This window comes from Jatropha curcas, chromosome 10 (genome assembly GCF_041381405.1).
Source record: "Jatropha curcas cultivar XTBG-Jc1 chromosome 10, XTBG_Jcur_1.0, whole genome shotgun sequence".
NCBI lineage: Eukaryota > Viridiplantae > Streptophyta > Magnoliopsida > Malpighiales > Euphorbiaceae > Jatropha > Jatropha curcas.
This window is the reverse complement of record NC_143160.1, coordinates 2,087,231-2,112,023: the sequence shown is the minus strand read 5'-3', so window position 1 is coordinate 2,112,023 and position 24,793 is coordinate 2,087,231. Positions and strand designations below refer to the sequence as shown.

General features: G+C 36.2%; 5 protein-coding genes across 10 annotated transcripts; 3 read left to right on the top strand and 2 right to left on the bottom strand.

The window, feature by feature from the left end:
• Positions 1-354: 354 nt before the first annotated feature.
• Positions 355-3,260, bottom strand: LOC105648452 (ATP-binding protein). The gene is made up of 5 exons (XM_012234844.4): positions 2,114-3,260; positions 1,630-1,706; positions 1,270-1,381; positions 1,053-1,169; positions 355-779 (listed from the first exon to the last, which is right to left on the bottom strand). Exons 1-5 carry the CDS (start codon positions 3,101-3,103, stop codon positions 426-428), a joined length of 1,650 nt encoding a protein of 549 aa, XP_012090234.1. The 5' UTR covers positions 3,104-3,260; the 3' UTR covers positions 355-425.
• A 771-nt stretch (positions 3,261-4,031) lies between these two features.
• Positions 4,032-10,708, top strand: LOC105648451 (U-box domain-containing protein kinase family protein). Of its 3 annotated transcripts, XM_020685131.3 has the most exons (11): positions 4,032-4,428; positions 4,858-4,979; positions 5,257-5,378; positions 5,546-5,650; positions 6,214-6,338; positions 6,471-6,598; positions 7,530-7,688; positions 8,077-8,604; positions 9,208-9,523; positions 9,614-9,966; positions 10,352-10,708. In XM_020685131.3, exons 1-11 carry the CDS (start codon positions 4,248-4,250, stop codon positions 10,532-10,534), a joined length of 2,322 nt encoding a protein of 773 aa, XP_020540790.1. In that variant the 5' UTR covers positions 4,032-4,247; the 3' UTR covers positions 10,535-10,708. The 3 variants fall into 3 exon arrangements, with proteins under 3 accessions (XP_020540790.1, XP_012090232.1, XP_012090233.1); XM_012234842.4 differs by having other exon boundaries at positions 4,033-4,428; positions 9,208-9,966; XM_012234843.4 differs by having other exon boundaries at positions 4,035-4,428; positions 7,539-7,688; positions 9,208-9,966.
• A 663-nt stretch (positions 10,709-11,371) lies between these two features.
• Positions 11,372-17,621, top strand: LOC105648450 (C2H2-like zinc finger protein). 2 transcript variants are annotated; one of them, XM_089726843.1, is made up of 10 exons: positions 11,372-11,590; positions 12,899-13,123; positions 13,462-13,598; positions 13,807-13,851; positions 13,931-13,984; positions 14,473-14,577; positions 14,688-14,891; positions 15,075-15,160; positions 15,819-16,864; positions 16,946-17,621. In XM_089726843.1, exons 2-10 carry the CDS (start codon positions 12,943-12,945, stop codon positions 17,221-17,223), a joined length of 2,136 nt encoding a protein of 711 aa, XP_089582969.1. In that variant the 5' UTR covers positions 11,372-11,590; positions 12,899-12,942; the 3' UTR covers positions 17,224-17,621. The 2 variants fall into 2 exon arrangements, with proteins under 2 accessions (XP_089582969.1, XP_020540645.1); XM_020684986.3 differs by lacking the exon at positions 11,372-11,590 and adding an exon at positions 13,297-13,377 and having other exon boundaries at positions 13,081-13,123.
• A 394-nt stretch (positions 17,622-18,015) lies between these two features.
• LOC105648449 (uncharacterized) lies at positions 18,016-18,947 on the top strand. Its single transcript, XM_012234838.3, has one exon. It carries the CDS (start codon positions 18,153-18,155, stop codon positions 18,882-18,884), a length of 732 nt encoding a protein of 243 aa, XP_012090228.1. The 5' UTR covers positions 18,016-18,152; the 3' UTR covers positions 18,885-18,947.
• A 279-nt stretch (positions 18,948-19,226) lies between these two features.
• LOC105648448 (SKP1-like protein 21) lies at positions 19,227-24,301 on the bottom strand. 3 transcript variants are annotated; one of them, XR_002286021.3, is made up of 11 exons: positions 24,100-24,300; positions 22,857-23,121; positions 22,179-22,400; positions 21,702-21,893; positions 21,509-21,619; positions 21,257-21,335; positions 20,931-21,034; positions 20,593-20,774; positions 20,297-20,430; positions 19,830-19,970; positions 19,227-19,672 (listed from the first exon to the last, which is right to left on the bottom strand). XR_002286021.3 is itself a non-coding variant. In XM_012234835.4 (10 exons), exons 2-10 carry the CDS (start codon positions 22,890-22,892, stop codon positions 19,954-19,956), a joined length of 1,077 nt encoding a protein of 358 aa, XP_012090225.1. In that variant the 5' UTR covers positions 22,893-23,121; positions 24,100-24,300; the 3' UTR covers positions 19,227-19,953. The 3 variants fall into 3 exon arrangements, 2 of the variants coding, with proteins under 2 accessions (XP_012090225.1, XP_012090226.1); XM_012234835.4 differs by having other exon boundaries at positions 19,227-19,970; XM_012234836.4 differs by lacking the exons at positions 19,227-19,672; positions 19,830-19,970 and adding an exon at positions 19,977-20,117 and having other exon boundaries at positions 24,100-24,301.
• Positions 24,302-24,793: the final 492 nt, after the last annotated feature.

Genomic DNA, 24,793 nt, shown 5'->3' with positions numbered 1-24,793 from the left:
TCGAGATTGTAACCAGCTATTTTCACTCAATTCGTTAGCTACTATCAGAGAAAAATAATTTTCATCCTAAAAGTTTGTAATTTGAGATTTTTAAAGCACTTGACTTGAAATTTTGAATCGGGATATATACATTTGTTTCATGCGAAAACTGAATAGCCAAAAATCTACAAAATGAGCAGGTCGGGTGTGGATGCTTCTTCTAATTCTAGCAAGGGAAAGGGACACTGTCGATTAGGCAGTGGCTCAAAGCACTTTAAAATGGCTGCTCTGCAGTAAAAAGCATATCAAAATTTGCAATAAAGGAAAAAAACCAATAAAAGAAAGCAGTAGACTACAGAGGAAAGAAAAAACATGTAACAAATTTACCGATGCTCCCATCATAAATAGTGAATTCATATGAATTATACCAAGCTCATGAGAATATGTCAAAGAGTATAACGTAACAAAGATTGCATTTCTGGTAGCATCCGCCTCGCATTCTGAACTCTTTCATTCGCATTATTAACTGAATTAAATTTGAGAGTTCGCCATGGCCAACATATATGTCTCACTTTACGGCGGCTATGCTCTCTGCTCTCTGATTCTTCTAGCTGTTTCCTTAGCTCCTCAATTCTCTTATGGAGTTCTGCAGCCCTGATGTCAGCCAGCTGCAGTGACTTTTCTGCTGCTGCCTGCGCAGCCATCGCTGCAGCTGCAAGTTCTTCTTTCAGTTGTAACTTGCCATTTGATATCATTAAAGCAGCCTTTGTTCTTTCCAGTTCTTGCTTCAGGATAACAACCTGTCAAACGGCATTAATTTTGCGTTGTTGTTTAGGATTATCATGAAAGACAGAGATAGCACGAGTTCTCCAACTGGATTAATACGTTTACTGAAGAAAAAGAGAACTTCATAAAAACATCATAAGCATATGAAAAAAAGGGCTTAGAGACTAGACACCTACTAGCGAATCGTGAAATCGTTATATCAAGAAAAGTTGACCTAAGCAGAGAGTAACTGAAAAGAAAAATAGCGGTTGACCTAAGCAGAATAACCCAAAAATAAATGAAGTTACCACTTTGTCACGTTCTTCAATCTCATTTTTCCCAGCTTGCACTTCCAATTCACAAGCTTCCCTCCATCTAGCAACCTCTTCCTCGGTTTCTTTAATTTCCGTCAGGAGTTCCTCTGCCTTTTAATGATAAAATAGTAGTCAGTAAGGAATTAGGAAAGAAGCTTGATTCAAGAATGCATGAAAAGAGCATTCCATTTTCAAAAGAATAGAAGATTACATTTTGAACTAGCAGTCTCTCCCTCTCTTCCAACTCCTTTATGTACAATGTGTTTTCTGCAATTTGTTGAGCTTGTTTCTCTGTGAGACTCTGCAGTCGCTCATTATCTGACCTGGCGATAGTATAATAATTATTAATCGCAAAAAAATAAGAAAGATACTATTCACAGGGAGCTAAGGCTTGAAGAAATATGCATTCCCCTGATTCCACCTTTCGTAAAGCTGGGTCACATTTTTGCGAAAAAGATTGAATCAAACCTTTTTATCTTTCACATACCATCACATAAAAATTATAGTACAGTTTCAGTTACATGTTTATGCAAAGCAGATATGCAGGCATTTGAGTTCATTGATAAAGTACCTAGACTCTTCCAGAGATCTCCTCAATTGACTGATTTCAAGTCTTAAATTCTTCATTATTCTCTCTACAGTTGATGCCTGGTAAGGAGAGCCAAGAACATCAGTTGCGATTTAGTGCAGTGAGAAAGTTGTATATATGTTGCATTGTCTTTTTGAAAGATAATTTTCAAGAATCGCAAACAGAATTGAGATGTGTTGAAGCACAATATTTATCATGGTAAACAACTAAACATATTAGCTTATATCTATTGTCTCACTTCTCACTTCTCACTTATCATTGTTTTTTGTTTTACAGTCTATTTATTGTTGTTGTAAGATCATTGTCTGATCCACAGTAACCCACTTTTCAGTGTTCATAAGTGGAAACTAGGGAACCATTTTCAAATTCTGGTTTAAAACAGGCACATAGGAATTGAATTTGACACGCAGCAACAAATATGCTGAGTACTAGACTAACACTTAACTGAAGGAAAAATTGTACGTACCAGACTAACAACCTCTTCTTCACACTCACTGCTATCCGATTTAGTACTGGCAGTAGTACTAGCTGGAGTGCCAGTATTGCTAGCTATTGAATTCTCTACTGATTGATCAGTACTTCCACTTCCCATCATGAAGCCAAACCCTACTCTTTGCAAGCCCCGCTCTGCAATCTGCAATAAAGCCACCCTTTTCTGCTCAGTGTTCCCTTTCAACTTATTCAAACTTTTCTCTACTGCCTCCTTCTCCAACAAAGCAACCCTTAACAAACTACTGATATCGCGATTCTCCTCTGTCAAACTCACTACACTGTTCTCCAATTCTCGTTTCTCATTCTTCTTCATCTCTTTAAATTCAATCACTTTTGATTTTGCCTCGCTTGCTAGCCTTGTAATGGGTGTGAATTCTTCCCATAATGCCCTTGATTCATTGTCCAATTCCAATTCTAGACTACCCTCATCGTTATTCACTCTCTCGACTACTTTCTCGTCATCTAAACACTCTATTATCCCCACCAAACAATCCTTCGCGGGCCGTATAAAATCCAAAGTCTTCAACAGAATCAAAATTTTTCTTTCTGCCTCATTTATCTCAAATTCCAACTTTTCGATTCTCACCTTAGCAACTTCAACTTCCTTTTCAAGTTCTTCTTTTCTCGACAACTCCTCATCTATCCTTCTTTCGAATTCATCTTCTCTTTCCTTGGAAGAGACCTCAAGTTCACGAATTTGTTCTTGAAGAGAGTCTCTTTCGTGCGAAATTTCACATATAACTACTTTGAGATCCGTATTATGATGGAGTGCCTCGTCTCTCTGCTTCTGGAAAAGAAAGAGATTTTCCTCCATAGTGGAGTATTTCGATTGAAGAGCCTCATAGGATTGGCGAAGTGACCGGAGCTCGACGAGGAGATCATCGTGATTGGGCAGTTCGATAGTCGGCGAATCGAGACCGTTGATTTGCGGTTGCGGGTGGTTTTCGGAGGTGGTGGTTTCCATGGTTCATAGAGCGGGGATTGATTTGAGATTTTCAGAGAGAGAGGAGAGAGAAATGCATAAAACCTACCAGTCAAAGGGAACGGAGGGAAAGAAGATCAGGTGAATTAAAGGCTACCTGTGTCTTTGTGATCGAGTTTTGGCGGGCAATATTGTATTCCTTGGACAGTTGGCCTTATATATGTGATTTGTGAAATTGAAATTCAAAGGTGGAATTTGGACTAGACGGGAGTTTCAGGCCCGGTCCATATTCAGAATGTTGGCTATTTTGAGTCGGCCCATTGCAACATACGCATTCATTAAATCCTAAATATATATGCATTTCTTTTGATTAATATTTTTTTTTTTTTTTAAATTTTCCTTAACAGATGCGGATGGAAAGTGAGGCTGATATTTATGGTACTCGTTCCTTTATGATCAGTAAGGATACAGATAATTATGAATAAAACTGAAATTGAATATATAACTTATATTTCATAAATATTTATAGATATCATATCTATTTAAATAGTATTTCAAAATATATTAATATAAAATTTTAAATGAATTTATATGCACGTACATAAATGAATATTTAGTGTATTTAGTACGGATGTGATGTGTAATTGTAAAATCAGGATTCTACCGTGAAAGAAAAAACACTTGTTAAAATGGGCATGGAAATGAGAATAGTTTCGTAGCGTTACAAGTGTGAATAATTAAAAAAAGGTACTCTGTTCCGGCGGTTGGATCATGTACTCTAGAATGCAGTGCGGTAGATGGACATGTAAAGAATCGTAAATCTGGAAAAAGTCAAGTTAGATATGGAATTATGGAAATGGGTATGAAATTCAGTGCCATTTCACAATTTTAACTGCCACTTCACAATTTTAACTTTACAACGCAAATTAAATAACCATATTCCACTTGTCTTTTTCTAGCGTCCTTTTCATTTTCATTGCTTCTCTATTAAGTAGATGAAGACACCGGCAAAAGTTAGGTCAACTATTCCTAGTAACCACCAGAGCGCTCTACAAAAGGCAATTCTTTCCGTCCGAGTTTATGACTTAGTCACTCACTCAACCTTTGCAGCCCAAACACCTTTTTTTTTTTCGGGGGTCAATTCAGACGATTTGGTGCTTAATTACATTAAGGAAAATATATCCTTATGGGGAGTGTTGATGAGATTGTGAAAGATAGAGCGCACGACCTGGAAGATACTATATTTGTTGCGGTAGGGAAGAATGTAGAGAAGAGTAAAACGACTTTGTTTTGGGCTGTGCAGAGCTTTGCAGGGAAGAAGATATTTGTGCTTCATGTTCACCAGCCAGCGAGTGCTGTTTCATTGAGTGAGCTTTCTTCAATCCAATTTAATGCTATTAATTGTCAATTCATGCTTTGAAGTGATTGGTGTCTCAGAAAGTGCAGGAAATAGAAGGGAAAATTAAGCTTTGTATGACAATTATGGAATTATTTAAGCTCGATTCTTGTTTTGGAGTGTGGGAGCTTTCTGTTCCTTTGCTAGCTTTTGTTTGTTAGAACTAATATTATCAAGTGTTTCATTTCCTATTCTTCTCCTATTCATCTGGTATTGGGTAAATCCGAATCATATAATCAATTTGGTCTTTTCAGGAAACAAATGCTTATGGAGATTTTATTAATAATCAACTAGTTTCACTCCAATTAAGATTCTGCTTCTTTTCTGGATTTTATCTGTTCTTTTTCTTTTCCCCATGAATATTCCAATCTAATTGCTTTAATTGGTTAATTCTACACAGCTGACAGGAAACTTGCTGTGAGTAAACAGAAACAAGAAATGATTAAGGCAATCGCAGAGCTTGAAAAGAAAAAGATGCTTGATGTTCTAAATCAATACTGTTCCATTCTTGCCCACGGAGGGGTATATATTCTTCTTTCTGATTTCTCAGTTTTCTAGTATTACTAGGAAGGTCATGCATCAGCTTTGAAATGTAGTTATGGTTCTTAGATACAAAACTTGGTTACCTTCGTAGTTGTTAATTCAACTCCCAACAAGAAAAGAAAGAATCACAATTTACTTTATCTAAAGAAAGTCACTAATCCAATACTCGTAAATCTTAATAACTCTTGTCAAGTCAGAGTTTCTGCAAGTGATCGAGCATTGCATATTTTGCTCACATTCTGGCTTATTTCCATAGGTAAAAGCAGATAAAGTATGGATTGAGATGGAAAATATTGAGAAGGGGATTGTTGAGATTATTGCTCAGTATAACATTAGATGGCTCGTCATGGGTGCTGCGGCTGATAAATACTATTCAAAGTATGAATATTGACTTAATCGCTTCTTGTTTGGTGTGATGCTGCATTGCTTTTTAGACATTTGTACTGGTGCCTTAATAGAGGGCTGCTTCATGTAGCATATCTGACTTGGAATTCTTAGAAGACCGTAGGTTTCAATTTTTTTAATAAAAAGTATCGATATTGCAGGAAACTGACAGGGCTAAAGTCCAAGAAAGCAATATTTGTATGCCAACATGCACCTATTTCCTGTCATATTTGGTTTGCTTGCAAGGGTTGTCTCATTTACACAAGGTACATTTGACATTTATAAAAGATTTATATTGCTTAGTTAATTTGCTTACAACTGCAGGGAGAGACATTTGGGAACCAAGGACCATTTTCTTGGATCAATCCCTTGCCTTCTTCTTACATTTCTTGGTTTATTATCACTGTGGAATTTTTGAATCATGAGTAGATGGTGTATCAGTATGTTCTGCAGTAATTGAAAAAATTGGGGTTGGAAACCATTGAGTCAATCTTAATCACTGTTACAGAATGGAAACTTTGCCTTTACAGATGCACAAGCGCACTGTTTCATCTAACCAGAATTTTAAATTGGATTCTGAAATATAATAAACGGTCTGCAACGTTACCTTCCACAAAGAGTTTTTATTTCTTGAAAGAAACAAAACTAGTTTCCTTGGGTTTTACATGCCTTCCACAAAAACAGAGTGATTTTAATGTGAGTTAATATGTAGACTTCTTTTGTCTAAAGAACCTCCTTAGCTGGTTTCTATTCTAATATTTCCATAACTTTGCTGCATCTATCAACCAAATTGTCACATCTGCTTATAAAATGGAACGCATCCAAACAGGGAAGGTAGAAATGACAAATCTGAACCAGAGATTGCTTCTCTGCTGCTGCTGGATTGCGAGTTAAGAAATGAGCAACCAGAGTACTTGAGATTGGGATCTTTTACACAAACCTGTGGGTATGTAGGTAGGTATGCTAAACAACATGGTGACCACTTTTCAATATCTTTTGGGTTTGTTTTATTATATAGGAAAAGGCCAAGGCATTGTTTTTCTCAAAGGAGTACTAGGGGAATAATATTGTCTCAGAGTTTTGCAGATGCTGTGGAGGGTCCTCATGACTTGGAAGGAATACTAGGAAGGTTCAATTATGAGTGTGCTGTGCATTCTAGCCAATCAAGTAATATGGTGCTTCGAGCTTCCAAAATGATGCCACTGATTGATGAGGTAAGAAAAAACTAACTCTTCTTTCCATAGTACGTGAGTCTCAGGAGGATATTTATTATTAGCTGTTCTTATTTGTTGCTATATTATGAAGTTTTCAGTACACTAAACCATTTTTTTAATCTCACTTGCTTAGGCATGACCACGGTTCTAGAACCGCCGGTTCCGGTTCTAAAACCACCGGTTCCTGTTTTAAAACCGCCGGTTCCGGTTATAAAAAAGGTGAAACCGGAACCGAACCGCTTTTAAACAGTTTCTAAGACGGTTTTGGAACCGCCGGTTTCAGTTTTTTCCCGGTTTTGAACCGAAATTAAATAATGTATTTTAAACTTTTTAAAATGTTTTTTTAAGACTTATAGCTTGAATAAATAATAATAATAAATATTGCTATTGAAAAAAATTAAATCAATGCAATCAAAATTCTTAAAAATTACTTAAAAAACTATAATAAACAAAAAAATAAGTTGAGAGTTTTTTTTAAGAGCATATTTTTTACGGTTTCAAACTGGAATCGCCAGTTTTGGTTTTAAAAGATGAAGAACCGGAACCAAACCTTAAGTTCACGGTTTCGGTTACGGTTTTAGAACCGGAACCGTTGACTACGGTTTAGTGCCGGTTTTGACCGGTTTGGTTTTGGTTCAGTTCCAGTTTGAAACCGAACCGTGGTCATCCCTACACTTGCTCATATTTTGACTAACAAGAAACAAAGTGAAAAGTGAAAACCCTTGAACATTGTAGTAATCTTCAAACTTTAGTGTGCTGAGGGCTTAGCTTGTCTGAATCATTAGAGGATTGCATGATAAATATGCTTTTCCAGAGACTGTTGAGTAGAGATGACTCACATTCTTCACAATATAGTTTTGTATCTGCTCTAAGGCCAGTAGTTACAGTCTTTCCTGCTTATACTGTTTGATGAGGTTGTAATGGTCTATAGTTTTTGCAGGAAGAAAAAAGTAAAGGAAAAACAACTGAAAAACCTTATCATGAACTACAACAAACAATTGTAGATTCTAAAGACTCAAAGAAAAAGGCATTTGAAGAGGCAGTGAAGCGATGGAAAGAGGAAGACAATGCTATGGAAGCTAAATGTAAGGTAAATATTTCATATGTCAATCGCTTATTTCTTTTTACTCTCATTGCTATTGGGAAACGGAAGTTATTGGGATATTAAAATATTGTGTTAAAGCTAAAGATGGGAAAATTAAGATTTCTTCCCACCAACATTTTTTTTTCTTTTGCTTCTTAATCTTAAGTTTAACTGTCAACAGTCTACTTGAGTTTCATTGTCTTAACAAAGGTCTAATTAGTCAGTTAGCACTCCACTAGCAGCACCAACATAATGAAAACTGGAAGATCATAACCTGATTGGATCATGTGGGAAAAAAATGTCTGTGTATTTGTGCGTGCACACACACATATATATATATCATTAAATCAACTTCAGTTTCACCTGACCTCATGGGCATCTTATCCTCTTACAGGCAAAAGCATTAGAAAAGTTATGCATTAAGGAGATAAGCCTAAGAAAAGAGATGGAGGAAGAGTTGGCTAGGGAAAATGAAGTAGTAGAAAGGACACAGAATCAATGCGACGAGTTTATAGAAGAAGTCCAAATGGTCCAGGAACAGAAGTCTGTACTTGAGAGCCAACTTTCAGAGTGCAATTGTATGGTGAAGGATTTGGAGGAGAAAATCATCTCAGCTGTAGAACTATTGATAAGTTTCAAGGCAAAAAGAGATGCTGCACGGATAGAGTATGAAAATGCAATGAGGGAAGTTATTAGGCTAAGGAAATTGGCAAAAATGGAAACTGTTAGTTTTTCCAAGTCTGAAATCCTTGAATTCTCCTTCATGGAGATCAATGAGGCAACACAGGAGTTTGACCCATCCTGGAAGATTGGAGAAGGAAGATATGGAATTGTCTACAAAGGGATCCTTCGCCATGTGCATGTCGCCATCAAGATGTTACCTTCATATGGCTCTCATACCCAGTTAGATTTCCAAAATGGGGTAATCTTATCTGCCCATTTATACTATCATTTTATTCTTACACCTGCCAAATCATTAAATGAAGTCATTTGTTATAGTGGGATGGAGGTTTAAATTTGTTTTGATGGAGTTTGATCATAAGTCATGGCCATGAAATCGAAGCAGAAAGCTTGTGATAGAAAGAAATCAAGCTTATCTACGGAAATTTTTTGTCATTTTTAAGTTTGCTAAGTGATATTCAGGGATGGTTATGGTGCATACCGTGCATCTGAGCTGGTGTCTTCTCCACTATCCCAAATGTCTATCGCAAGCCTCTGGACCTGTTCTCTCAGGTTCTGCTTTCTAGCATAAATTGATGTATCTGTTTAATATTTTTTTTATGGTTAACCAATTCATCTTGTACATCAGACCTGAATGATCTTTTGAACCTAAAGATCTTTGTTAAAAAATAATTGTTAAAGGTGGTACTCTAAGTCCTACCTGGTTAAGCTTTTACTGAGCATGCATCATTCCAGACATATGCCCATGTTCTGTCAGTGTAATAAGCTGTGGTATCAAATGGTGAATTTAAAAATTCTGTTCCATTTGTTTTAATATTGATTAATTTTATTGGTCAAATTTCAGGTTGAGATTTTGAGTAGAGTGAGGCATCCACACCTGGTGACATTAATTGGAACTTGCCCCGAGTCTAGGTCACTTGTCTATGAGTATGTCCGAAATGGAAGCCTTGAAGATTGCCTTGCTTGCAAAAACAAGACAATGCCACTTCCATGGAAAGCTCGGTTACGCATTGCTACAGAGATATGCTCTGCTCTTATCTTCCTTCATTCTAAAAAGCCTTGTATCATACATGGAAATTTAAAGCCATCCAAAATCCTCCTTGATGCTGACTATGTCAGTAAACTCAGTGGTGTTGGTGTGACTTATTTGATGCCACAAGGTGAAAGATTAGGAACCAACATTCCAATTTCTAACAGATCCAACTCCAATTTCATGTCTGTGTATGCTGATCCAGAATATCTCGACACAGGAACACTTACTCCTGAGTCAGATGTCTACTCATTTGGAATGATACTGTTAAGGCTTTTGACTGGGAGGCCAGTTTCAGGATTGGTGAAAAATGTAAAATGTGCATTAGAGAAAGAGAACTTAAAAGCGCTATTGGATTGTTCTTCTGGCGACTGGCCAGTTGAGCAAGCTAAAATGCTAGCTAAATTGGCATTGAGGTGTTGTGAGAATTACCGAATGAATCGCCCAGACGTTGCGTCAGAGATTTTGTGTGTGCTTGAGACAATGAGGGCCTCATGTGTTGATTTAGCTTCGTGCCTGGATTCCAAGGAGCTACACCGGGTTCCATCCCATTTTATTTGTCCCATTTTTCAGGTAATAATCCAAAACATGCTTAAAATGTCGAACTAGCTATCTGTTGATTGGTGGTGGTTTCAATTACTCTTTTATACCTCATGGTTTTTTAGTAAGCAGTCATAAATTACGCTTTCAAAATGGAAAAAATGGAAATCAGCATGTAACAAATGCTTGAACATTCAAATTCTTTCACTAACTGCAGTTTGTTCTTCATCGTACATAGTGCATGTTAGTGTTAGTAGTAGAAGAAAAGGTGTGTCAAGGGAACAATGTTTCGTTGTTTTCAAGAATTCTTTATGTAACTCAACCATGAATATAACCTGCTCATGGGCGGGCATATAGAACTTAATTTTATTATCCGTATTTATCTTCTGACCATGGCTACTATCTCTGGATTTTGTAGGAAGTGATGAAAGATCCGCAAATAGCAGCAGATGGTTTCACATATGATGCTGAGGCTATTAGAGGATGGCTGAAGAGCGGTCATAATACTTCCCCAATGACAAATCTTAAACTTGAACACTGTAACCTACTTCCTAATCATGCTCTTCATCAGGCAATTCAAGAGTGGCGGCGAAGTTGGTGATTTTATTTTATGTTATTTTTTAAAATTATGAAATGTATATGCTTGCTGATAACACATTTAACCAAAATGCATTTCCAGATACTAATCAAGATTTAACACATAGTATGATGTATATAGCAAATCTACGGTGTTATCTGTAATATTGAAGTTTATACAAAAGATGTTTTGCTAAAATTTATAATTCAATTTAACTCATAGGTAGGTTGGATATGTTGAATTTAAATATTTATGAATTTGTCAAATTCTTTTATTTAGTTTATTTTTTAAAATTAAAGATGGAATTTTTTTGATTCATTTGAGGTCAAAAACAGAAATAGCTCTCCTTTTGGCCCATCATATTAGTGAAAATAATTTCGTGACCTCTCACTCTTCATCAAACCACCACCTAATCGGTTATTAATTATAGAATTTAAATAATTTCATTTCATTTTTAAAAATAATCTTCAAATTTCGTAAATTTATTTTCAACCAAATGAATAACCACTCAATATAATCATATCAGCGACTAGGCATTAAAAACATCTGAAATTTTTAAAGCAATAGAGCGTTTTATCGTTTCATGGATGTACTAGGTAGGAATCAGGATTAATATGGTGAATTTTGGATATCAGACGTTTTTGTTAAAAAAAAAAAAATTAAAAAAACTAACAATAATAAATCCGAGGCCCAATCGTTAGAATGAGGTAGGCCTTTTGGGCTGTTACATGTGATCAAACTTGTCCAAAACCGCGCGTGTATCTCCCACCACGTCTTACACATGCATTAATTTTTGTTTCGGAATTAAAAAAAATTTTAATTTCTAGTTTCTACAAACGCAATAAAAAGGGTCACTTTTTTACCTTATTTCTTTTCTCTTACAATTCGCTCCCCCGAAACTCTCTCTTTTCTTTTTTTCCTTCTCTTTTCCTAGTTCTCGGCCGATCAACTTTGTCGTAATTTCTCTCCGATTTTCTTTCCCTGCGAACACTCTCTGATTTCCTCCTGCTGAATCTACATCCTCCGATCGCCGGAGATTTTCCCTGCCTCCGTGCCGATCTCTTTTTCCGCTCTCCACTGGTACGCAAGCGGATCACTACACTCATTTTTTGTTTTGGCGTTTGAAACTCTATGTTTATTCTCGTTATTATATATCGATCACAGATCACGTACCGCAAACGCTAACGAGCTCTGTTTTGTTTTATGAATTTTTTATTTTTTTATTTTTTACGTGCTCTCTTTTTCTGCTGCGAAAATAGGTGCACAGAAGAGTGTTCTGAATTTTTTTATATATATCACTTCTAGATTGTGAAAGCCATCGTCATTTAGGTTCGCTTAGGCTCTTTTCTCTTTGTAAATTGTCGCATGAAAATTTATTTTGCGAGGTTCTGGTTGATGGGACATTAATTTTCGAAAATTTCTTCTACGCCGCTATTATGATCTGATGAATGCTATATCGAATTTTGTTTGCTTAGTAAATTTTTTTAAGGAGTCGTGTCTTTTTGTCACATCTTTTGGAGTTTGGCAATGCTGGAATCTGCTGTGGTTTTGCAGATTTGATTTTCATCTGTTTGTACCGACGAGTTTGTTATGGTCATGGAGATATTATATACCTGGTTGAGCATGGAAACACAGGCACCTTCATAATCGTAGATGTTACCTATGACCAAATCCTTTCATTAGTAGGCACCTATGATGCATGGAAACTCCTAGCCATTTACATTTCGAAAACGTTTCCCATTTCCCTTCCCTGTATAATTATATTTTAAACGTGGTTTCCCTGTGTTTATTCTTTTGCGTTTCTGCGCAACATAGGTCGGCACAATGATTTGTTATCTTTGGAAACAAAAGTTATCTTATACCCAAATTATTGCAGAATTTGGAATTAAGCCACACAATAAAGAGGCAAAATGAATTAAAAAGCTTAGCAATATTTCAATGTGGAAGACTTATAAAGTGATTTTTTCAATACCTTGGCTAACTGTGGAAGTTTGGTCGTGAATCCTGATTAGTGTCTATCAGGAGGTAGGTTGGCATTGTTTGCATCTGTGATATTTTATGAATTAGATTATGTTTTAATTAGAAATTGTATTAGTTCTTAAAATGTTCTTTGTGTGGTCTATGAATGAGTTTTTCTGTCACTTGCATTTTCCAACAAAGATAATAAAAAGAGCACGGACTCTCTCCTAGAGAGAACTTTTCCTTGGGGTTTAGAGACCTATTTTGCTTCTATTGCTAATTCTTCATTTGAAGATGCTGTCTTCCATAACCTGTTTTTGTTTTGTAAATTGTGATCCTGAAGGGATTCTTCGCAATTACATTTTTCTTTATACACTCATCTGTTTTTTGTTTATGGGATTTTAATATTGGTATTGGTCTTTTATACAGTGGCTTTCAGTGAGTTACCGAGTTCAGCTTTTTTGTGTGCATAAATGCCAGTTGCAAAGCTCAAGGCCTCAAGCAATACAGATGTGATGAAAGCAGAGGAGGGAAATGATTCCCTAGACACCTTTATTAGGCAAGCAATTGGGAAAGAGCCCTTTCTGTCATTCTCAAGGGCTGGGGATAGCCCGGTACAATGGATCCAATTACTCCACGCTTTAGATCAGCAAGGTACTTGCTAATTTTGCAATAATTCTAAATTTTCCATGTTATAGAAATGATTGCACATTATTTTAAGAGGGGTATCAGTAATATGTATCTGGGGTTTGGGATAAGGAATCCTGTTAAAATCTTATAATTGGTGGCATTTCTGTAAAAGAAACAATGACTGTGCCTCTGAACAGATGATGTGACTCAAAATCGCTGAGGCTGTTGTGCCTTTGCTAAGGCTAATGGTGACTCAAAAATGATGTTATAGATAATAGGTAGACATCTTGAGTCATGTTATGATTTGGCCTTATTTGGCATTGAAACCATGCATTTGATTCTATTGCCTCTCCTTCTCCCAGATCTCCCAGGTTGGCCTTTGCTCACTCCTTTGAAGGTGCAGATGCAAAAGTGTGAAAAGTGTTCCCGAGAGTTCTGTTCATCCATTAACTATCGAAGACACATACGTGTGCACCACCGATTGAAAAAGCTTGACAAGGTTTCCTTCATCTCTTGTAGAACTATTATTCATTTTGTTTTATCTTATTTGAGGCCTTTTGAAGCTTGAAAATCTGGTTACAGATGCTGTTGTTAATTTCGATCTGCAATCTTGATATCTTTAGTATTAGCTGCTTCTTTGTCTAAAATCTTTCTTGTTTTACAGTCTTTGGTTTTGTTTATAAAAGATTTTCTTTTACATTTTCTAGGACTCTTCCAAAAATAGGGATCTATTGGGAACCTTTTGGGATAAGGTAATATTCTTTTTCCTTGTTGAGGTTGGATGAATGCCTTGCTCTCTCTGATATGACACTTATCAGCTTGTTTCTGCAGCTTTCTGAGGATGAGGCAAAGGAAATTTTGTCATTCAAGGATGTTTTGCTAGAGGTATTCTACTTTTTGACTTCGTTAGTTCTCTCATTTGATGCTGGAATGTGTTTCAGCTCATTCTTTACTCCAAAGTTTTTCTTTAGCCTTTTTTCCTATTGCCAGTTAGAAATCTATGTTTGGTGGTGGGGTTAGTTTGGTTTGGGTGCAAGTTGATGTCGAAAAACAACACTACTTAGTTTTCCTTTGTTAGTCAGTCATTCTTAATGTGATAGCTGATTGTCAATCGATTTGAAATTTAGTCAAGTTTGGTAATTGGATGATTGACTTTGCTGTTCTACATCTTTATTTATCTCTGTTGGGAGTTGTTCTAAAACTTGTCTTCTGTTACTAGAGCTCTGAACAATTGTAGCATTCATTTTTGCTTCCATGTTTTCTTTTCCTTTAATAGAAAGCCAGAAGCACAAGTTCCAGTTACCTAATTCATGCATGTCCTTGACTATTTTATAATCTATTTTTTTCCTTGTCTTGTCCTAATTAACTATTAGGAAGTTCCAGGCTCTTCTATTATAAAGTCATTGATGGCTCTTATTCGGAAACCTGGATTTTCTTCCCTTCCACAATATTGTCTGAGGGCTGGTTCTGCACTTTTGGTAAGAGTTCATCCCTTTCCTCATTCATTCTTTATCTTCTAGATTTTAATCTATTATCGGCTCTCATTTTCTTTATACTATGCATCTGATACATTGAAAATTCTTTTCAGGATATTATCCAAGCTAGGCCTTCCAGGTTTCCTTTGTCTTCTGAGGAACTATTCAGCATCCTTGATGATGCAAGTGAAAAAACATTCCTGTGTGGAACAGCTGTGTCAATGCAAAAATATATTTTTGATGGGGAAGCTGGGAAGATTGGTCTTGAAACAAAAAATTTAGTGGCTTGCACCAGCTTCCTGGTCGAACAGCAATTGGTAACTTTCTTGCTTTTTCATTCTTTTAAGGCTAAGGTACTATCAATGTACATATGCAAGCATGTGCTGAATGCACTGGTCTTGCACTTGGTGTGTCATGATGACTACACTTGACTTCAGCCAAAAGCATGGTCAGTGTTGTTTGTATGCCATGATTAAATCGCTATTTGTTGGTGTACTCAGGTTAAAGCATGGCTTGCTGACAAGGATGCTGAAGCTCTAAGATGTCAAAAGTTGCTTGTGGAGGAGGAAGAAGCTGCTCAGAGAAGGTGCATTATATGTTTGTTTTAATTTCTTTTTTTTTTTTTCATTCTTGACTTTGATAGAATGATATTCTGTGCCATGTTGCATCAAAAAGCGTATTTGTTTGCTTTTATATGGATATTTGTATGCTGACTTGAGCATCAATGAATCTACTTTGGGCTGGAGTTGCTCATCTTAGGTACTCTATGAGATGCTGAAGCAAGAGGACGGAGGCAGTTCTACTGTCCATGAGATCGCATTTAAAACTAGATTGCATTGGAACTATTTCTTAGTTTTTCATGAAACATGCAACAACACCAACACAAAGCCTTAATCCCGAAGAAGAAAGCCTTCATGTTTTCATGAAACACATAATTGGCCTAAATATTAGATATATATGATTAAGCGACGGGGTATATATATATATATAGCCATCTCTCTGAAATTTTCAAACCACTGGGTCTAGAGTATAAGGATTCTCAAATTCTGCAGATTGTAAGTACAAGCTCCATACACACTATATTTTAGAACTAGGAAATGTTGCTTGAAGCCTACAAAATTAAGAGCTGCATTACAAGTACTTCACATATCAAAAATCTATTCTTCAATATAGAGACTCATTTGGGAAGAGTGGACTCTTCTATTTTCTTTTGACAATGTCGATTGTCTCCTGAATGTCTGCAGGCAAGCTGAGCTCTTGGAGCGGAAGAGGCAGAAAAAGCTCAGGCAGAAAGAACAGAAGGCTAAGGAGCAAAGGCAAGGGGAGCAGGAAGATCTTAAGGAGCGGATTGATGACATACTGGAGGCTGTACCTTCAGCTGAAATGTCCTGTCCTTTGAATGAATGTGATTCTACTGTACATGGTCTGGAGTCACTGCCAGATCATGTTCCCTTGTTGCTTGAGCCCTTCCAACTTCCAAACACAGATGAAGGTGTGGATTTGGAAATTCAGACAGTGTCTGGCACCGGTTATAGTGACCCTGGCATTAGTCATAATAGTGAACAACGAATGGTACAAAGAAATAGTCGTAGGCACATAGTTGCCCGGTGGAACTTGTCTCCAAAATCACAATGGAATCATGTACCAAATGGTTTTCATGCAAGTCAGAATTCTCAAGCACCAAAACTTGGCAATGTGCAGAGGCATGGAAATCACAGGGACTCTAAACTGGTGCCTTTAATCAATGGCAACAGAAAATGGAGCCGGAAACTTAAAGCAGATTATGGTGGGGACAGTTTGAAAACTAGAGTACAGAAAGAAGCAATAAACCAACCAGATCAGAATAAGAAACATGAAGTTCTAATAGGTTCTATATCTGTTACGCTTGGAAACTGCAGCCAACAGGAGGATAAAATTTTTGATGGAGCCAGAGAAGATTCTCTTTCAGATCATCAAATGCCAAAGAAAAACAATGTTCAGGACAAGCAGAATAGACTTGATTCTGCTCAATGCAGCACAAATCGGTCAACAATAAAGCTTTGGAGGCCTGTAAGTAGAAATGGAATGAAAGGTCCAGTAGTCGTTGAAAATGACATTAGAGAATCTCAAGTTGATGAGCTTGCTGAAAAGGTTGACGACCATACTGAATCCAGTGTAAACTATCTAAGTTCGTCCTCTGTGGATGATAATTATGGTGGAACAGAGAATGGTTTTCCACTTCCACATGGGAATGTGCATGCAGTAGGCTGGCAGTTTTCATGTGATGCAGCAAAAGCATTTCTTGCCGAGAGTAAGTTCTTGATTTTGTTTATAAAGGTAGTGGTCTTCTCCTATCACCAATATCTTGTCCTCTGATCTTATTATCATGCAGGGTGGAAGGAGGCCATTGCAGCTGAACATGTCAAATTGGTTCTGTCTTCAGACTTAAAATCTTCAGAAGGTATAGAGATTCAGAACGACTGTCTGGTCAGTGTAGCTCAGTCATCAGATACTAAAAAGTCTGGGTTCCTTGGCAATCCGGAGAATCAGTTAGTTGACGTAGTGGTCCATGAGTCTTCAACTGCTGGAGCCGGGAAAGCCAAGTTCAGAACAAAGCCCGAGAAAGGTGTTAAATTAAAGTATATGCCCAAGCAGAAAACTATCACCTAATAAAGTTGGAGAAGGGGGATTTTTTTTTTTTTTTTTTTTCCTTTTGTTATACAGATTTGCACAGCTTAATCGCCATTACATTCTTAGCAGAGGTTCCAGTTTTACCGAAGGTCTTCTGTCCGAAAATCGAAGGAAGGTTTTTTTCTCTGGAAAGTCTTCTTATGTCAGAAAATTACTTTAGTTGTCATAGTAGATTTGGTTAGCGCATCACTTCCGGCTTAATGGTCAAAAAATTTTCTGTAATAAATATGGTTTTCTAGGCATTGCAAAGTTCCTCTTTGCAAAAATTTTCCCGTTAACCTATTTAGCGGAAGAATGGAGTTTGCCTATGCGGGCTCTTATTCCGTTATTATTATTGTTACTGTTCTTTAATTTTATATGGGTTGGTTATTCTTTCATTTAGTTTGTCTCTACTGAAATGAATATACTATTTTCTTTGGTTTAGTTTGGATGGGGGTATTTTCGTCAATGAAGCAAATTATGATCCACAGTGGACTACGTTGAAAGGCCTGGGCTTGCCTTTTGAGCCGAAAATATGTGGCTGCATACTTCGGCCTATATATTTTTGGATGTGATTAAATAATATCAAAATAAATGCCACCAAGAACTTGGTTGCAAACTTATTAATATATCTAAGCTAACTGACTGACAAAACTGGTAGGTATCATAATAGTAAACTCGCAGAGATGTCCCATGTTCCAACCGGAGGCCACGTACCATAGTTGTAAAGTCACGAGTGACCGACACTTGTATACTTGCTATACATTATATACTTATCCTCACCATTTAAAGTCTCTATTGTTATTGGTTTTCTTTTTTCTTTCATACGTCTCTTTCCAAAACCTTCTCTTGATTTCTTCTCCTCTTTTCAAGAAAATCCCAACCCAATTCACTTCTCCACTCAAAAGTCTCTAGAAAGAAAAAAAAACATGTCAGGGGGCGTTGGTCCAACCTTCAATGACATAAGCCTTCCAGAGGAACAAGAACAAGACCTAGACCTAAAAAAGACCCAAAAAGTTACCCCTTCAATCAAAGATAGTTTCTTGAGCTTCAACCAACTAAATGCTCTTGCTATCATAATAGTTCTTGCTGCAAGTAGTTTGGTAAGCCTTGAAGACTTTGCTTTCGTTATCTTTTCAATCATCTATATGTACTTTCTCTCTAGAGTTGCTTTTTCTTGTGCTAAGCCATTAAAGGACTCGTTAGTTTTTGACCCCAAAAGCAAGATTTTATCCATCTACGTGTCTGTTGGTGCTGTTATTGGTCTCTGTCTCCCCATAGCTTATATCTTTTTAGGAATTTATGAAGGTGATAAAGAAGGGATTAAAGCAGCCGCTCCACATCTTTTTCTCCTAGCAAGTCAAGTTTTCATGGAAGGAGTAGCATTTTCGGACAGGTTTGCATTACCTGTACATGTTTTTGTGCCTGTTTTCTATAATTCCAAGAGGATTTTCACCGTTCTCGAGTGGTTGAAGACTGAAATGTCCAAGGTAGAAGAGGGCTATGGAGGATCTCCCATGAGGGTATATTTTGGGAGAGCTCTTGCTGTAGCTAATCTGGCATTTTGGTGTTTCAATCTTTTTGGCTTTTTGTTGCCTGTTTATCTTCCTAGGGCATTTGAGAAGTATTATTCTGGGTGTAATAGTAAGGTTAAAGATTAAAGATGTTGCTTTTATGAGCCCTCTTGTAAATAAATACAGGAGAATAAACTGGTTTTGATATCATGTTGCCATTGTTTTGCTATTTCCCTAATTACGAATGATTAAAAACAACAATGCTAAAGATGGCTTCGACATGACTTGAAAAATCCTCAATTAGCAGTAATTTTTATCATTTACAGGACTTGAAAAATACTTTCCACCACAGAAAGATCATACTATGATGTTTCAGTGAATCTGTAGTAACAGTCGGACAAGGATTCCTCTGTGAGTATGCTTTTTTACAAGCAGATGATAATGACAAAAAAAAAAAAAAATGGCATGTCGAATCAAAAAGGCAAGACAGAACAACCTAATGACAATTTTTAGATTATCTCTTCGTACAAAGAACAGCTGTAATTGTAGTTCCTCAGCCACTGAGCAAATCGCGCTACATAGCCAATACTCCATTTGCTTAAAATGAACTAGTATGGAAAAATCACAAAATAATATTACAAGATTGTGTTATTACACCTCTACTAAAGTTTTTTTCCCCTAATTTTCTCTCCATATGACAATTCTGAAACAAGTCAAATCTTCAAGGAACGGTTGTCAAAAAATCAACTGTGCATTTCATCTACTCAATTTTTTTTTCTAGACGGGTGGCCTTCGTGAACAACACACGTAGAAGCCATGCACTGAATGTGGAAAAAGAAATCTGAATGATATTCCAAAGAAAAGAAAATTTGTGAAAGAAATAATTTCGAGACAGGTACAGGAGCTCGCAGATGAGAATGCTCAGTCACAAACAACTGCAACAACAGAATAAGGTAAAAGACAAATGAGCAAATTGTGCTCATATTGTCTCTTCAGAGTTCTTATTTTTCATTTTCAAAAGCTTTTCCAACATACAAGACGCCAAGAAAGAATGTTGTACTTTGGTGATGTTGAAACAGACAAAATACTCACATGCAGTCCACACCAAATAACAGTGTCAATTCTTCTATCTTCTGACAGCTGTGAACTGCAGGCAGCATCTTCACCAAACGTCTCAAGCTGCTGAAGGTTATCCAAGGAAATTTTTACCCTTGTATTATCTCCTATCCAAACCTGTTTACACATCAAATGCATTATTGCATGCTCGATCAATGGAGAAAATAAGCCCTATAAATGAAAAGATGACCAAGCCCCACTGAGAATCCCTCATTTCATTTTAGACAAAGAGATGGATGAGCACTCTATTTCCTTAACAGCAGTCTGCATATGTAAAACAGCAGGGTGGTTTTAGGCACTATCAAGCCACTGCATAATTTGACATCAGCTCAGTAAATTCAAGTAGCCCTCAACTCCATGATCCCAAACACATGGAAAATGCAAATGAAGAAGTACCAAAAGAAACCATGACGAGAAAAGATGAAATCTAGAGAATAACTTACCTGAATATCTACACAACGAGCCATTCCCATTCATGGACAATGGTACTAGCCTTCTTTCTTGGCCCAAAGAAAGTATTTCCTGCATCCTTTCTGGCCAATCCGAATTTAATCTGCGAGCAAAGTCCTCAACTTCCCTGAATCAGAAAAAAAAGAAATTGTAAACTTTATATCACAACAATAACGATGCTCTTGCACAAATAAAATGCTTCCTTAAACTCTCCAAACAAAAATGCTCAGAACAACACACATTGAATTTATCATACAAATCAAGATACTCAAATATATGACAACCTAACCTGTCAAGTTCCTCCTTCATTGCAGGATCTAAATCATCATCAATATCAGCATCATCAAATTCAATTTTAGGTGAAATCGTGGCAGAATCAGATTCTTGCAACTTTGAAGTTTTACTAGGAGAGGGTGCCAAAATATCTTTAACCTCCCCATTATGGCATGCAGAAGAATGATTGTCTGTCTCCTGAAATCAGTGATGATAGACTAATAAGAGAAAAGAAAAAAATCCTCTACTGCTTTCCCTATATATATATATATAGATAGTAACTTCACAGACAATGCACCAGTGGAAGAGCATGTGAGAGCATACACGCAGACAAACAAAAGGAGAGATGCCTACCTTTTTATGGCTTTCGTTTGAACTGTTTGAAGAAGGTTCCTTTGGTGGGTCCTTTCTTCTCCGATTCTTCTTTTTATTCTTACTAGTTCTATTACCTTTTGAATCTGCAGGGGCTCATATTCAGTAAAGTTGCAAAAGGTAGAAAACAAATTCAAAATATCAACTATTTCAATGCTGATTCTCTGAAAAACTCCTAAAAGCTACATGATCAACATGGAGTACTAGAATATCCGTACTGATTGAACAAGCAGAGTAGCTATCAGGTTGATAAGAAGATAAAGCATGCTATCTTCTCAGAATGAAGACAAAACATGTTGCAGGCATACCTCCATCTTCACCATTTATAAATGACAAGAGATCGTCAACTGAACGTTCATCTACACGCTCCTCCTCAACCTCCACATTCTGGGTCATATAGTAAATTCATTTTCGATTATTGCAATGCACATAATCATATAACAGGTTTAAAGAATTCAATACAAATCCCAATGGATCAAAAATCATGCAAATTCAGATGTAAAAGATGGGAGTGGAGTGGGTTAACAAAAGCCACAAACAGCAGAAGTAAAAGTAACCACCTTCATTTTCTCTCGCTCTTTCAGTTCCTTCCTCTTTCTGGCATATAATCGATTTAGAAGCCGGATGCGTGGATCATCAGTTATGTTTCTAAGAGGCTCCAATTTTTCTTCCTATGAGAAAACAAGATCTGTGTGAAAAAAACAGTAACAAAGACTAAAGGTTGGAAGCACGGACATCATGTTTGCAACAAACCTCTGTGAGATCATCAGGTAAGTGAAACGTCTCACGTATCTCTTCAGGAGTCTTCCCTTCAATAATTCGAGCAAGTGCACGACTGGTAAGATCAACCAAAGGCTTTAATTGGAGGCTGTCAGCAGCAGATGTTAACTCACACAATCTTTTTGTATCCATTCGAATAAATTTTTCATCAAAGGTTTTGCGCTCCTGGACATAAGAACAAGGTAATATAGATGTTGAGAAAGATCATCTACATATAATAATATGATAAACGCCCATATATCCTTCCCCTCTTTACAAATATAATAACCGAGCTAATAGAAACAACTTTTCTTAAACTCCTCCACAAAGCAGTAACTTTTTTTTTTTTTTCATTTACTTGATTGTTAAGACATAATATATATGTTTTGTTACATATCTGAGAAGAAACAGCATACAGAAAAGCAAATAAATCAGCAGTGAGGAAAAATGTAGAAAGCAGGGGAATCAGACCTTATTAGAGCGACCTGGTACTTGATGAAACCTACAATAATCAAGTATTAAGCCCAAGATAGCAGGATTCACCCGTTGAGGAAGTGATATAGCATAGTTTTTTGAAGATCCCATGCCTGTTTGAAGAATTTCTCGGCATATCATGGGGCAAAACATGGCAACCTCTTCTTCTACTTGTTGGATGGAACCATCAGCAGTTTGGAGCCAAATGTAAGACTTCATCTTGAGACAAAACACAATATAAAAAGAAAAAAAATAAGCACTGATGAAATCAGATTTGGAAGTCAAGGCTAAAATAAGATAAATAAGAAGAAAATCATCACTTGATGCAAGTATAGAGAATCTTGATTCCTGAAATAAAAATTCCAACATTTCTCCTCTCACCCAATTTTAGGAAAAAGCAACTGTTCAATGACCTATGTGTACTCATCTTCACAGTTCTTTCATTTTTCCGAATGGTTAGACCATGAGCAAACCATTCTCTTTAACAGATTGTCCAGAAAGATACATGCATGCCCAACAACAACAAAATTCAAGACAGGAGGTTTCGTTTATATCTGCACAATCTTTTTTTTTTTTTTTTTTTTTTTTTTGATAGTGTTTATATCTGCACAATCGATTTAAAAGCAATAACATTTTGAATTAGTGAAACAATTACTATGAAAGCCCAGAAAATACCTCAGGTTTCACAACAGCCATACCACCTTCTGACATCTGACAATTGCTGCAACAATTTATTAGGAGTGTCTGAAAGGTAAACAACCTTACACCTAAGGTTTCAAAAACAATGGAGAAATAATGGCAATACAGTCCGTCTCTTCTTCCAAAGATTCACTTTGTTAGTGTATAAACTCTTTATCAATGCTTCCCAAACTGACACTTTGTCATATCCTGATGACACATGCATCAGCATTCTTAACAAGAAAGCTTCCCCAGATCTTTTCTGTGAAATACAAGACAGGCAAAAATCTATGAGATGTCACATAGTAGATACCAGATAGATTACCATCAGCATAATTATCATACACATTTACAAAAAATTAAAATTTAACTCCAATTTCCTCATCTGATCTTCAAAAAATAGACAACCACGTTAATAAAAAACAAGTCACACAAGAAATTAAAAAGAAAAAACTAGAAATTTCAAGTTTGAATCTTATCTGCAAAGTACAATTACTTCTACAACATAAATTAACATCAGCGACTTTTCTTTTCTTTGGCAAGCAGAAGGCACACACAAAATGAAGTTTCATATGAACTATTTTTCTAAACAAAAGTAAATTGGCAGGTTGCTTTTCATGTTCTCCTGTCACTATTGTGTTGATTAATCCATGCAATTCACATTCCTCTACCTGTACAAAACTTCACAGGCTATGGCTGAAAGAACTTAAAATACCAGATGCTACTTTTGAAATTTCATGTCTAATAGTAGGGGGCAAAATAGTATACAGAAATCACATGTGGCCCTCATTGAAAACCAAAATCATTCATTTCATGCAACAATAAATTTCTAAAATCAATAAATAGCTGCTAACAGAGTTCCTGCTGCACATTTCCATATGAAATTAAAAACAGAAATGAGTTATTCTCTTCATCGCCTGTCTAGGTACATAGCCACAGAAACAATCAAATGTTCATATCATTTCCAGTAATTAAACTCATGCAAACTATCATACCAACGCAAGACATGAACACCAGCAAAAAGATGCAAATTTTAATTGATGGAATTATGGATAATCAGATTAAAAATGACAAATTATAAAAACAAAATGCAACCTCCATCAAAACAGGGCTTAATTGTTGTACGCATATTAACTGAACATTAAAAAATTAATTAATTAACTAATTGAATTCAGAAATGAAAATCATTACATGTGTATGAGTATTGAAACGGAAAGAAAGGGGATAGGGTTTTGCATACCTTAAAAGAAAAGATGAACTGAAACCAATGAAATAAATTTATAAGAGATGTGCCAGTAAGAATGGGGAGGAAGAAGAAATGGTGTTAGGGTTTTCAATAGGCTCTTCTTTTTTTCCTTTTTTTTCCTTTTTTCCTTTTTTTCTGTTTGTGTTTCCGTTTTCTGTTTCTGTGTTTCTCTCTCTTGCGATAATGTGTCTGCTATTGAGTTCCGCACGTGACTCCTATCGGAATGAAGCTGTCTTCGCACGTGTTGGTAGTTAGGGTTTGGGTGGAGAATCAGAGAGATGACTGGTTCTTGGGTTTTGAAAATGGGCCTCTGCATACCAATCTGGGCCCATCTAGAAAATTATCTGGATTTTGAAAGTTGAGGCTATGAGCCTTCAGTCCTCGCATTTAAGTCTATTGTTTTATGAAAAAATAACCTACGCAAAGAAAAATAACCTACGTCAAAGAAAATTTTTTTCCAAATAATTGATATTCTATTATTTGATTATATATTAAAATTAATTAAAAAAATACTAAAATATTTTAATTTATAATATTTAATAAATAAATATATATATATATATATATATATATATAATAAATTATGATAATTATCTATAATTTGTAGTGGCTAGTGATAAGAAGAAGTAATCATTGATCGATAGTGATTAACACTGACCAATAGAATAATTATATTTTTCTCTTTAAA